Source organism: Primulina eburnea, chromosome 2 (genome assembly GCF_022965805.1).
Source record: "Primulina eburnea isolate SZY01 chromosome 2, ASM2296580v1, whole genome shotgun sequence".
NCBI classification, from domain to species: domain Eukaryota; kingdom Viridiplantae; phylum Streptophyta; class Magnoliopsida; order Lamiales; family Gesneriaceae; genus Primulina; species Primulina eburnea.
Window position 1 is genome coordinate 45917252 of NC_133102.1, and position 14296 is coordinate 45931547.

The 14296-nt window shown below is 36.0% G+C and overlaps 1 protein-coding gene across 1 annotated transcript; it reads left to right on the forward strand.

The window, feature by feature from the left end:
• Positions 1–685: 685 nt before the first annotated feature.
• LOC140823703 (uncharacterized) lies at positions 686–4052 on the forward strand. Its single transcript, XM_073185169.1, has 3 exons — positions 686–1182; positions 2102–2339; positions 3701–4052. The coding sequence occupies exons 1-3, from the start codon at positions 883–885 to the stop codon at positions 3850–3852; spliced, it is 690 nt and encodes a 229-aa protein (XP_073041270.1). The 5' UTR covers positions 686–882; the 3' UTR covers positions 3853–4052.
• The last annotated feature ends 10244 nt before the right edge of the window (positions 4053–14296 follow it).

A 14296-nucleotide genomic window follows, 5' to 3' on the forward strand; every position in this document is an offset into this window, starting at 1 on the left:
TCTCATAAATACGATCCGTGAGACCGTCTCACACAAGTTTTTGCCTAAAAGTAAACCAGACTTGTGATTTCTGACTACTTTATGCTATTTTAATATTTGACAAATTCAATGTGTAATATTTATGTTGTTTACAAATGTGCTAATAGATCAACTGTACTCAAATATAATTGACTAAATAGCTTTTTGTTGTGTTTAAGAAATAATCAAGTCGGATGGAGAGAACAAATTGCAATTTATGTCGTTTAATTTGTCAAATCGAATCTTTACTTAGATTTTTCATTTTATTTCGTTAAAATATTGACATGAAACCATAAAAATACTAATATGAAATCGATAAATTATTGATATATTCGACTCCTGTTACAAAAATTGCTAACCGAGTTGTATACTAATATGAAATCGATAAATTAATGATGAGTAAGTCTTTTGTGATATGATTTCACGAATATTTATCTGTGAGACGGATAATTCTAACGATATTCATAATAAAAAGTAATACTATTAACATAATTCAAATAAAATATTCGTCTCATAAAATACGATCCGTATGACTGTCTCATACAAATTTTGTCATTATTTATATATTGGACTAGAAATTGTTATATATCTATTCTATTTAATATTAAAATAAATAATAAAAACTATTTCGATGTGAGAGTGACAAGAAACAAACACTTGGAAGGATGAACATTGAAGAAAAGGACGGGAAATAAATTTCCATGCTGGGAATTGGGAAGTGTGGGGGCAGATCTTGAACCACGTGTTCGGAGTTCATCTGTCGGATATCGCCAGACCAAAATTTCAACCTGTGTGCAATCAATCTCACACTGTTCACCCTTGACTAGTCTCCGGATATCCAGGCAGCGAGTGTGAGAAAGAAAAATGACGGAGTACGATGATGCTAAGACGCCCAATGGGATCTTGATAGGTGATGAAGATGCTGGAGACAGTGAACAAGAAGCACGAGATTTGACCCTCTACACAATTGTCAACCGTTTGATTGCTGCGATCTTCTTCCCCAATTCGGATTCAGGGTACGCTTCGGTACCGCTGCTTCAGAGGATCAAATCCTCGCTCTCCGATAATATTCCTCTGCTTCGCGACGCGTCGAGGAACACTGCTCGCAATATTCTCGCCTGGACTCGCCGCGGCAGCCCCCTCCGTGCACTTTTCGTAGTTTCCGTGAGTATATATTTCCTAAGCATTATGTCTGCTGTTTTCTGGATTTGTGTACTAAATTAGTGATCTTGCTACTGTTATTGTTTAACTAGCTTAATTCACCGGTTGTCTTGCAATTGTCTTGTGAGAAGCTATCAAGATTCATGATTTTCCTTTCTATGGGTTCGTTGCATTTTACTCCCTTAGACCATAACTGATGCTCTTTTGACAATCGCTTTATTAATTGTAACAGATTGCCGCTTCAATTACTCCACTACTCTCTAATCTGTTTTGCTGTTATTGTTCCATTTTTAGTAAAAATAACTACTTCACTAATCTAAAGCTTTTAATACTGTAGATTTATAAACCTTTTCATTTAACAACCTCACATTTTATTGCTTCACACCCTTGTTTCGCCCAATAATTGGTTCGAGTTCTACAATATCCTTCTCTTAGACACATGTTTCAATTTATTGTCCCAGTATTATACATCCTTTTATTATCTCTAATGCTACAAAACCAGAACCAAGAAGTGCATTAATATTTAAATGAGATAATAAAATCAGCCTGTCCGAGCTTCTGACTAATGCTTATCTGTTTTTGCTTCATGTGGTAATTTTGTATCATAGCTTCATTCAACGAGTGAGCTTATGATAAGCTTTATTCTGGATTCTGGAGCTGGTGCTAATATGTTAGACTTCATTCATGTGAAATTTTTTCATCATGACTTTCCGTGGTTTGATTACATTCGTACTTTCTTAGAGGAAAGGCTCAAATCCCCCCAAAGCACCTGAGTTTCGGCTACACAAATGAACGTTGTAGTCCCTTAAACTCCCGTTCCCTATTGTTTGGTCGTATTGTTATAACTAAAGTTCCATTGCTTTTAAAATATGTTGTTTCACTTGGTATGATGTTTTGATTCTGGGATACTGAATTACCGCAGGTTGGGACAATTGCACTTCTCGCCTTGACAGGATTGTCGGTCTTTCTCCTTTTCTTTGTAGCAGCAACCTTCAATGCTGTTGTCATTTCTCTTCTTATGTCTTTAGCAGCAGCTGGAGGATTCTTGGCTCTGTTCTTTACCTGTGTTGCAGCCATTTATGTTGGCGCATTAGCGGTGGCTGTGTTTGTTATTTTTACTACAACAATTACTGCGGTTATTGCTGTTTTTATTGCTACAGGTACTGATACAATTCTGTTTTTGTTATCTTTAAATTTACTTTGAACAAAGCTAATGACACCTGAAAGAAAGTCTTGTTTGCATTTTTATATGCATCGATCGGCTACTATATTTGGCCTTTGCTAGACATGTTTCACATTCTTTCCATCATGTCTTAAGAAATAGAATGAAGAAAACTTGGGAAGACGAGTAGGTCCTCTCTTGAATACCGTGAACACATGTACTAAGCATTATGAAAAGTGAGCATGGAAATTTTACAAATGCTGATTCATACGATATTAGCTATTGTGATCCTCTTCACTCCTGGGTAGATTATGATAGGAAATATCACATAAATTTGAAATAGGCTAAGTTAGCCCTTTCTGCCTGTCATTGTGGCGTCAATAGTGTGTTACTTTCTGACAGCCAACTTAGAAACCCTTAAATCAGTTCAATGATTCATGTTATCATGTGACTGGTGTGCGATACACATGCATATCCTGACCTTTCTAGCTTTCGCATAAACCTCAAGAAGAGGAAATGAGTGACTGGGACTCTTGGGGGTGGGGACAGCTGGTTGTGTTGAAAAAGTATTTGTTACATTGCGTCACCAGGTTTTAGGTCCTTCACTTACATTCTTTATTCCATGCGATAGATATAAGATTTTTTGGGTGAAAATGGATATGTTAACTGTTCTCGTTGGTTCAGGATAGAAGGGAATATTGCTACAGTAACCATCTTAAAAAATTGGCAAACATAATGTGAGAGAGTTTAGAACCACCATCTATTATTTTTTTATGACGGTCCAATGAAGTTCACGAAGAATCAAATATTTTCAGATTCTGAAAAATGAGCAACTCGATTTTATGACCTCTGCAGATTGCAGATTTGTATTTTAACTGGTAATTTGAGTAGGTTTTTGTATTTATATTTTTATTCCTTTATTCCTGAAGTGTTGGATTCAATATTTCCCACCAATTTAGTTTCATACTCCAAGAGAGAACATAAATTTGGATGACGAAGTAAGGATTATTGATCAAGACAGTATGATGTTGTTTTGATTGTAGGAGGAAGGAGAAGATGTTCATGAGATTTATGTACTCGAGTCCTCTTGCATTGTAGAGCATACAACCAGGTTTATGAACTAAAAAAGTTGCTTACACGCCACATATTAGATCACTGTAGAGCATGCAATCGTAGGACCGCACAGAACATATCAGATCTTACATTAGGCAACACTGGACTTAATTCTGATGGAACCATATTTAAGGCCTTACAGCAATTTCCCTTGCATTTTAATTTAATCCAATCTTCATTATGATTTTCTTTTCTTCTCTTTTTTCCGTCCCAAAATTTTACCACGAGTTGATTCATACTAAACAGGTTGGATTGGGTTCTTTTGGACTTTGTGGGTGGCTGCTAAGAAAAGCCTTGGTCTGGGAAAGCACTTCTTCTACATTACGGGTTCTGCAGTTTCATCGTACTCTAATACTCGTCATGCCCCAAATCAAACTGCATCCAAAAAAGCGGATTGAAGGTCTTAACCCCTATAACCTGTTTGTGGACATGGATGTGCATGCATGATTTTTCTTCGTGAATTGCAGTGTTCTCGACCGTACGTGTGCCAATAATACTGCTGGTGAGATGGTTCATCTTTTATGTGTAAAATGCGAGGAAAAAAAGGAACTTTGTGGAGTTTTGTGCTTGGATATTACGTCGTACTTGTTACATGTTCTTTCCTGAACTTTTAGATGTGTGAAGATATCAAGATAATATCAACCAACCTCTTAAGGCACGGTTGCTTGCGTTCACATAAATTTATTTACGTGATGAGATTGCGATTAGTCCACTAAAATGTGAGATGAAATATAAAGCCAAATTTCTTTCCATGGACCATACTTATGTACGCAAAACACTCGAGATCAAAATCTGTTTTTTGTTTTCAATCAAACTATTTTTCCAAAGAGTATGTTTGAGTCGATATGATTTATACATAAAAATTAATATTTTTTCATAGTCAAATCAGATTGTTGATTTGTGGTTCAAAATTGAACTTCAAATGATCCATAAGAGATTTTGCGTTTCCTAACAATATAATGAGTATTCTAGAACTGCCCTATCAAAACAGTGGACATTAAATTCCAAGATAAAACTGAATTAATATCCCATCAACTTTTTACCCGTATTTAATAAATATCCAAGGGAGCCACCACAAGTAACTGAAAATCTACACAGCTTATCCATTTTTTTTCGAAAGAAGATTCTTACGTACACATTTTAATATCATGCATTTTGTAATCTTTTTTAATCGGGAAGACATATTTGTGCAGTTTATAAAAGCGTGATTCTTCAGATAAAACATGTTGATTAATATTTTGAGGCTGAAAATTGAGGAATCAAATTGTAGAAATTATATTACCTCAATTATTGTAATGCTCGAAAAGTAATCACTGGTTACTAACGATAATTGACTTATAATTTAATGTGATTATTGAAGGGCCAACGGAGACACGATTTAAGATAATGGGCGGTCATTTATTTTGAATTTCAGAATGTGTTGCCGAAACAACACCGCACCCGCGCTCAGGAAGACACCGCACCCACGGTGCATGTCCAGTAGGGTAGCTAGTTTTGCAAAATTGAGACCGCACCCGCGGTGTCACCATGACCGCACCCGCAGTCGTTGAGTTTAGAAAATAAACAGGGTTGCCGAAGCTTGAGCGCACCCGCGGTAGGAGAAGCACTGCACCCGCGGTCGTGCTACTGGAATTTTGGGAATTGATACAGTAGGGTGACCGCACCCGCGTCAGAAACAGGACCGCACCCGCGGTGTTGGAGCGCATGTTGGGTCGATAAATCAGAGGATATTATTATTGATTTTGTGCTTCAGTAATATCAATTAATTTGAGAGTGCAATCTTATCCTTTTAGTGGAGTAGAATAAGATTAATAAATTATTTTGATAAATCATGAGTTGATTGGATCAAATTAATTTATTGGAGCTTAAATTAATTGAATCCGACCAGGTCCCTTTGGTGGCTCTAATATAAACTCGGATAAATTATATGAGTTATAATTTATGGTATATGTGGGATAAATTTATCTGGACTATTATATTTCATGGAAGATTGAGATATCAAATCTTCTAGATATGTATAATATATTTTTCCATTTAAATTTATATTTTAAAAGATATTCTAGTTATCTTTTTGTTACAAGATATCACAAATATATTTTATATATATGTGATATTGTAACTTGTGACCACACACAACACAATCCTACACAAAGAGTTTGAGAGAACACCAGAGAAGGCTTGGAGGTTTGGAACGTAGATCCAGTGCAGAAGAAGATCGAAAACACGCTTCAAGGATAATCTCTAATCTCTGTGTTGTAATTAATTAATTCGTGTTAAATACGTAGAACAATCGACCCTGTGCAGTAGAGATGATTGAGATCACAAGAAATCAATTTTTGTGATCAGATCTTCTCGATCTTGGCTAACATATGGTATCAGAGCCAGGTTGACATGGCACTTGAGACTCTCCCTGAGATGTTCTCACAGTTTAAGGTTAGCTATAACATGAATAAGCTAAACATGTCCCTGACTGAGTTGATGAAAGAACTCCAAAATGCTGAAAGTGTTCTTAAGACTAAAACTGGTGATTCATTTGTTGTTGCTTCTGCTGGGCCGTCTTATTCCAAGCCGAAAAGTAAAAATGGGAATAAGAGGAAGAAGCCCAACAAGAAGGGTCCACAACAAAGTGAAAAGAAGGTCAAGGTAGATGGCAAGCCTAAGGGAAAATGTTTCCATTGTGGAGAGAAGGGTCATTGGAAGAGAAACTGCCAAGGATATCTAGCTTCCAAGAAGCAAGGTAGTGGTGAGTTATCTTTTATTGAGTCTTGTTTAGTGGTTGATTCTACTGATACTTGGATTGTAGATTCTGGAGCCACTAATCATATATGCAATACTTTGCAGGGGTTCCAAGTAACCAGAAACCTCAATGAAGGAGAACATACTCTAAGAGTTGGCACAAGGGCTGTGGTGTCTGCAAAAGCTGTTGGGATTGTTTATCTTTATTTTTCGAATAATAAACATTTGGTTTTAAGACATTGTTATTATGTTCCGGAGATTACTAGAAATTTGATTTCTGTTGCTTTATTGTTTAGACAAGGATATTATGTCCATTTTTCACAAATGGTGGTTGATATTACCTTGAATAAAGCTCTTATTTGCAAGGGACATTTGAATAACGATTTGTATGTCTTAAAACAAGATGACAGCTCTTTGCATCACATTGAATCCAACAAACGAATTAAATTGTCTCCCACTAATGAAACTTATTTGTGGCACTTGAGACTTGGTCATATCAACCTTAATAGAATTCAACGGTTGGTAAAGGATGGTCCTTTAAGTAATTTAAAGGTGGAATCCTTGCCTGTATGTGAATCCTGTTTGGAAGGTAAGATGACTAAGAGGTCTTTTAAATCTAAAGGACATAGAGCCAATGAAGTTTTAGAATTAGTGCACACTGATGTATGTGGACCAATTAGTGTACAAGCTAGAGGAGGATTTGAGTATTTCATCACATTCACTGATGATTACTCTAGATACGGTTATGTTTACCTAATGTCCTACAAATCTGAATCTTTTGAAAAGTTCAAGGAATTCAGAAATGAAGTGGAAAAACAATTAGGTAAGAGCATAAAAACACTTCGATCAGACAAAGGTGGCGAGTATCTATCCAATGACTTTAGAACATACTTATCAGATAATGGGATAATATCCCAATTGAGCGCACCAGCTACACCTCAGCAGAATGGTGTCTCTGAAAGGAGAAATAGAACTTTGTTGGATATGGTTAGGTCCATCCTAAGTTTCTCTAAGATCAGTACATCTTTTTGGGGATATGCTATCCAAACTGCAATGTACTTATTGAACATGGTTCCTTCTAAGTCTGTCTCTAAGACACCCCTTGAATTGTGGAATGGGCGCGTGCCTAATCTAAGAAATATTCGGATATGGGGATGTCATGCTTATGTGCTAAAGAGAAAGATGGATAAAATGGAACCTAGATCAGAATTATGCATTTTTGTTGGATATCCTAAAGGAACAAGAGGATATTACTTCTATAGTCCTCAAGACAAGAAGGTATTTGAAAGTACAAATGCAACCTTCTTAGAGGACAAGCACATAGAAGAGAGTGAATCAAAGAGTAAGGTTCTTCTGGAAGAGATTACTGAATCATCTACTCCAGAGATCCGCACTGAACCTACTCAGTTTGAATTCACATTTCTACCACCATTAACCACTGGTTTCCAAACAAATGAAGTGGTAGAAGGCATTGGTTCTAATGATCGGTCACCCCATCATATCCAAATGGAGAATGAAGGAAATGATCAAGAAGAGAACTTAAGACAACGACAATCAATTCCAATCAACCAAGAACCTCCACAACTTAGACGTAGTGGGAGGGTCATTCGACAACCTTCTAGATACTTGCTCTATGGAGAATCGTTTGATGCGGTTTCCATTGAACAAGAGGAGGATCCCATCACGTACAAAGAAACTATGGAGGATGTTGACGCTGACCACTGGAGGAGTGCCATGGAATCAGAAATGAGATCCATGTACACGAACTCCGTCTGGGTTCTTGTAGACATTCCTGAAGGTGTGAGATCTATAGGGTGTAAATGGGTCTACAAGAGAAAGAGCGGAATAGACGGAAAAATAGAGACCTTTAAGGCTAGATTGGTAGCCAAAGGTTTTAGTCAACGAGAAGGAATCGATTACGATGAAACCTTCTCACCTGTGGCTATGATAAAGTCTATTCGGATCCTCTTATCCATTGCAGCTCATTTTGATTATGAGGTGTGGCAAATGGATGTCAAGACAGCATTTCTTAATGGAAATCTTGACGAAACCATTTATATGGTACAACCAGACGGTTTTATCCACAACGGTCAAGAGCATAAAGTATGCAAACTGAAAAAGTCTATTTATGGACTTAAGCAGGCGTCAAGGTCTTGGAACATCGTTTTTGATCAATCTGTGAAAGATTATGGTTTCGATCAAAATCTTGATGAGCCTTGTGTCTATAAGAAAATTTTAGATGACTAGGTGATTTTTCTTGTGCTATATGTGGATGACATCCTACTTATTGGGAATAATGTAGGGGTGATGACATCTGCCAAAAATTGGTTGTCTCAACGTTTTGACATGAAAGACTTGGGAGAAGCAAGTTATGTTCTAGGAATCCAGATCCTTCGGGATAGGAAGAACAAACGGATTGCTTTATCTCAATCTTCATATATTGATAAAATATTGGTGAGGTATGCAATGCAAAATTCCAAGAAGGGTCAAACACTTTTCAGACATGGAATTCACTTGTCAAAGGACCTCAATCCCAAGAATCCAAGTGAAGTGGAATACATGAAAAGAGTTCCTTATGCTTCGGCTGTAGGAAGTCTTATGTATGCTATGCTATGCACTCGACCAGATATTTGTTATGCTGTTGGGATTGTTAGTAGATATCAGTCAAACCCAGGACCAGAGCACTGGATTGCTGTAAAGCATATTCTCAAGTATCTTCGGAGAACTAGAGGGTATATGTTGGTTTACTCGGCTTCAGAGTTGGCACCTGTGGGTTATACTGATTCTGATTTTCAAGCTGATAGAGATTCTCGTAAATCCACATCGGGATCTGTATTCACATTGGGTGGTGGTGCCGTTGTTTGGAGGAGTATCAAGCAATCATGTATTGCTGATTCCACAATGGAAGCGGAGTATGTAGCGGCTTGTGAAGCATCAAAAGAAGCCGTTTGGCTGAAAAAGTTTTTGCTAAGCCTTGAGATTATTCCTGGTGCATCAAATGCCATTACTTTATATTGTGATAACAGTGGTGCAGTGGCAAATGCAAAAGAACCAAGAAACCATCAGCGTGGAAAACACATTGAACGAAAATATCACCTAGTGAGAGATATTGTTCAACGTGGAGACGTGATAGTGTGCAAGATAGCATCTGCTGAAAATCTTGCTGATCCTTTCACCAAAAGCTTACCTGCTAGAGCTTTTGAGGAACATATTCAAAATATGGGTGTACTAGACATGACTCATTTACTTTAGGGCAAGTGGGAGGATGTTCGATAGTATGATGCCCATTGAGTACTTTTGTTATATGTTGATGACATTTTGAAATTAAAATAATGTTCATTTATTTGTTTAAATAAATTTGTTTTGAGCAATGCATATGTCCATTGGATTGTTGTATTATTATAAATTGAGTGTTTAAGTCGTTAAACACGGAAAGATTCAATTTGTAATTCAATCCAAAGTTTTATTGTCCACGATCGGTAAATAAATAAGGACAAATTATTTTGATAAGATCGTCTCAATTTTATTGAAGCCTATCTTTGGTTTGGTAATAAAATTAAGGATACATTTTGTTGTATTGGACTGGACCACGTGAGATTTGAATTTGATTTTACCATAATAATTCAAAATCACTTGATTGTCGTACATAACACCTTAATCCTGAGCGGATAATGAACTTTGATTACTAGCTTGAAGTTCTTTGATACATCAATGAGTGAGACCAAACCATTGGTCAATATCTCGATGTTTTGGGAATCAAAGTGAAATAACAAAGAACATATATTCGTAATATGGAATCTGTCACCTAGTCAATAGGTATGATCATAAACTCACAAGTTCTTCTAGAAGACAGTAAAATCTGAGCTCAGTAGTTCAACATTCTTGTTGAATTAATTATGTGATGTGATCACATGGGACTGTCAAAGAGAAGATGAGGGTTGAGAAGCTATGAATATCTAATGTGGGTTATATGGTCTGGATACCCTGTTTTAGATGTTCTAATTGATCGACAGGGGTGATATGTTGGGTCGATAAATCAGAGGATATTATTATTGATTTTGTGCTTCAGTAATATCAATTAATTTGATAGTGCAATCTTATCCTTTTAGTGGAGTAGAATAAGATTAATAAATTATTTTGATAAATCATGAGTTGATTGGATCAAATTAATTTATTGGAGCTTAAATTAATTGAATCCGACCAGGTCCCTTTGGTGGCTCTAATATAAACTCGGATAAATTATATGAGTTATAATTTATGGTATATGTGGGATAAATTTATCTGGACTATTATATTTCATGGAAGATTGAGATATCAAATCTTCTAGATATGTATAATATATTTGTCCATTTAAATTTATATTTTAAAAGATATTCTAGTTATCTTTTTGTTACAAGATATCACAAATATATTTTATATATATGTGATATTGTAACTTGTGACCACACACAACACAATCCTACACAAAGAGTTTGAGAGAACACCAGAGAAGGCTTGGAGGTTTGGAGCGTAGATCCAGTGCAGAAGAAAATCGAAAACACGCTTCAAGGGTAATCTCTAATCTCTGTGTTGTAATTAATTAATTCGTGTTAAATACGTAGAACAATCGACCCTGTGCAGTAGAGATGATTGAGATCACAAGAAATCAATTTTTGTGATCAGATCTTCTCGATCTTGGCTAACAGCGCACCCGCGGTCCAGCGGTTACCGCACCCGCGGTGCAACGTGTTTTGCAAAAATTGTGCCACCTCGTCGAATTCATGCATTGATATATATATAACGTTTATTCCTTCGAAAATCAGTAACAGAAGTCGAGAAAAGCTATGGGGAAAAGAGTGAAAAATCCTTACGTCTTTTGTGAGAAATCCGTCCGTCTGATTTTGAATCCGACTTCGGTATTGAGTTCCTATCGACGTAGGCTACAACTGGACGTAAGTTTTGCTACGTTTTGACATGCTTTGAAATTATGCTATTTTCAGAATTGAATGGAATTCATATATGATGTTTTTGACATGCTAGACATCGTAGAATCGAAGTCAGATTGAGAAAAGGACTGATTGTGGAATTGTTATGAATTTTTAGGGTATATTGATTTATACCAGACAGATTTGAATTATGATTGGATTACGGATTGTATTGGATATGTGTTATGGATTGTAACTGTGATCTGATGATATTGTATTGACGGGGATATTGAAATTGTACCGTTATGCCGTTGATTTTGAATTAAATCCAGATTGATCAGATTGTTATTGATTTGAAAGGTATATTGACATGAGATTATTGATATTGTCATTGCCAGACAGACTGTGAATTCAGGACTTCGACTGAGCCAGAAACCGACGAAAGAAAGGTATAAGTCAATGTGGTATTGGGAGATCGACTTGAGTCGGTTTAGACTTGAGTTTCCCTAAATCACATACTTTACTTTATTGCATTGATATTTGCATTGATTTGACTGATGTACTTGTTCTCTTGAATTATAGATAGCAGGTATTAGACGAGTAATCTTGTGACAGAAGTGCCTGATAGTGGTGGGATCGCCACGGGCACATTGCACGATGTCACAGGATAGTGTGGCAATCTTGGGACGGAAGTGCCTGACAGTGGCGGGATCGCCACGGGCACATTGCACGATGTCTCAAGATAGGATATTAACGATAGAGCTACAGTCCATGACGGTTAGGTCATGACACCGGATGTTTGGTTATATCGAGTAAATAGGATTGGAATTCTTCTATTACGGAATTCGATATAGGAACACCATATTTGGTTATATCGAGTAATGGAATTACTGTTCCTTCTATTACGGAATTCGATATAGGAACACCACATCTAGAAACCGGGATCCCTAGACTAGGATTGAGTCTAGTCTGAATGATAGAGTTATGAGCATTGTCGACAGTCTATGATTGTTTATGTTTCAGATTTTGATACATATATCTGTTACCTGATTACATGCTTTATATTTGTTGATATGATTGCATGTTTCGTTGATTTATACTGGAATTTATTCTCACCGGAGTTATCCGGCTGTTGTCTTGTCTGTATGTGTACATGACAACAGGTGGGACAAGATCAGGGTCCAGGAGATGAGGAGAGATCGTGATAGAGTGGAGACTTCAGACTTGGATGTATATAGGGTTTTGACACTTGATATTTAGATGTTGAACCTTAGTTTTACTGATTTGTAGACGGTACAGGACTTGTACTTTCTTTTATACTGAGTTGTATATTAGTTGATTTCACTACGTTCCGCATTTTTAAAAAAAAAATTAGACCCTGTTTTATAATTGACTAATTAGTCTCAATGATGATTAAGAACTTGACTAGCGTCCGGGTCCCCACAATTATTTTTTTGAAAAAATAATCACAATAAAATATTATATCGCTAGGTATGATGTCATATGCATGTATAAACATAGGACTAATTTATGCTTTGTGATTTTCTTTTTATTTTTTTTCCCTTTTCTTTTTATTCAAAGTTTCCTTGCGTCTGTCATATAATATTCTAGCACCCAAAAAGAAGAATAAAAAAAATGTAATGTAAAATAATAGAATAAGAGAAATCTTTCATTGATCAAATTTTCGGGCATTGATCCATATTACAAAGCTAACACAATTTATTTTACCAATAAATATATCAAACGAATAGAAAAAATAATTAATGATTTATGAACACGAACGTTAATCGATGGTGTATATCCCTGTACTTGTATCCTGTTTCTTTCGGCTCCTCACGCATCTATACATATTTTGATATAGATAGTGAAACCTTGGCCATCATATTTAATTTAATCTACACAAATCTATACTAAATAACTTCTTTAATCACCCTTTCTCGCATAGTGTTAGACTGCATCAATGCTCTACCTTTTCTCGGCAGCAATTTCGACCAAAACCCTCGTTTAATGTCGATGTTCTTACCTTTGTTTTCATCCACGGAAGCCTCCTCTTTTCTTCTCCATAACCCAAAGTTCATCGACCTACTCTTCTTGATCACAGTTTGGCCTACATTCTTGAAAACCCTGATGGATTTTCTAGGTTCCAAGTCTAAGTAACAAGTATAACTCACAAACGGAGACAAATATGAGGAATCACTCGATGAAGATAAAGACGATAGATAGGAACTAGAAGAAGATGACGAAGATATCGCAAGTCTATGAGAGATTCTGGTACTATTAGATACTTTGGAAAGCCTTTCTCCTAGGCAAATGGAGCAAACCCCAGGTGATTGCTTGTGTTTGGGGTGCTTCTTGCAGGCCTGATTGCCGATGAAGTTTCCTGGTTTCTTGTAATTTAACTTGTTAATCTTTTGTTTTCTTTCCATGTTTTTGTTCCTTTTTCACCTCAGATATCTTATGGCGTATATTTTATGTGACAAATATTTATAGACAAAATGGCCGGGACCTTGGTGGGGTGGTGGGTTGCTCGGGGGTTTCGATCACATTTCATGTGAACTTCACAGTATGTTTCCACAAAATTTCTTTTTTGACGAGGTTAATGTATCAGGTTTGAAAAGTCTAAGGATATTGTTCAAATCTTTTTAATTGTGTACAGCCGTTATTCTTTGTTTGGCGGCGTCAAGTTCAACCGACGACGCATTCACCTTCATTTTTCTCAACTTTAATCACACTATTAATTAAAAATAATAATTTATATATATAGGTATGCATTATTAATTCCAGTAGATGTACTAATAATTATACAATGAATCTCATATTTTTAAATATTAATTAATAGTACTATATAAATTTATAGTAATTAAAAAAACTTAATTTGTTCAAGCCCCAAACAAATTGCTAGGACGTTTTATTTGACGAAATTAATTTTGTTCCTCTTTTATAAAAGGTGGCCAACCAAATTTACATATCATATATTCAAACATATCACGCCATCGTGTACGTACTTTAATTTTTGACTAATATTATGGTTTCATGCACGAGTTATTATGTGCTTTGGGATCATTTATAGGTTCAATTAATTCGTAAAAATGCACGATATTATATTATATATGTTGACTAAAGAAATTAATGTATGATGTCACAAATTAATGTAATTATAGAAAATGTCGTCGAAAAATCTATTAACTTGATCGACCCGTCC

Bases quoted from the DNA above. Each gene is read 5' to 3' on its own strand.
- LOC140823703 (XM_073185169.1), top strand. From the start codon at position 883: ATGACGGAGTACGATGATGCTAAGACGCCCAATGGGATCTTGATAGGT. The intron at 1,183-2,101 runs GTGAGTATATAT...GAATTACCGCAG, and splicing joins GTGCACTTTTCGTAGTTTCC to GTTGGGACAATTGCACTTCT. The intron at 2,340-3,700 runs GTACTGATACAA...CATACTAAACAG, and splicing joins TGCTGTTTTTATTGCTACAG to GTTGGATTGGGTTCTTTTGG.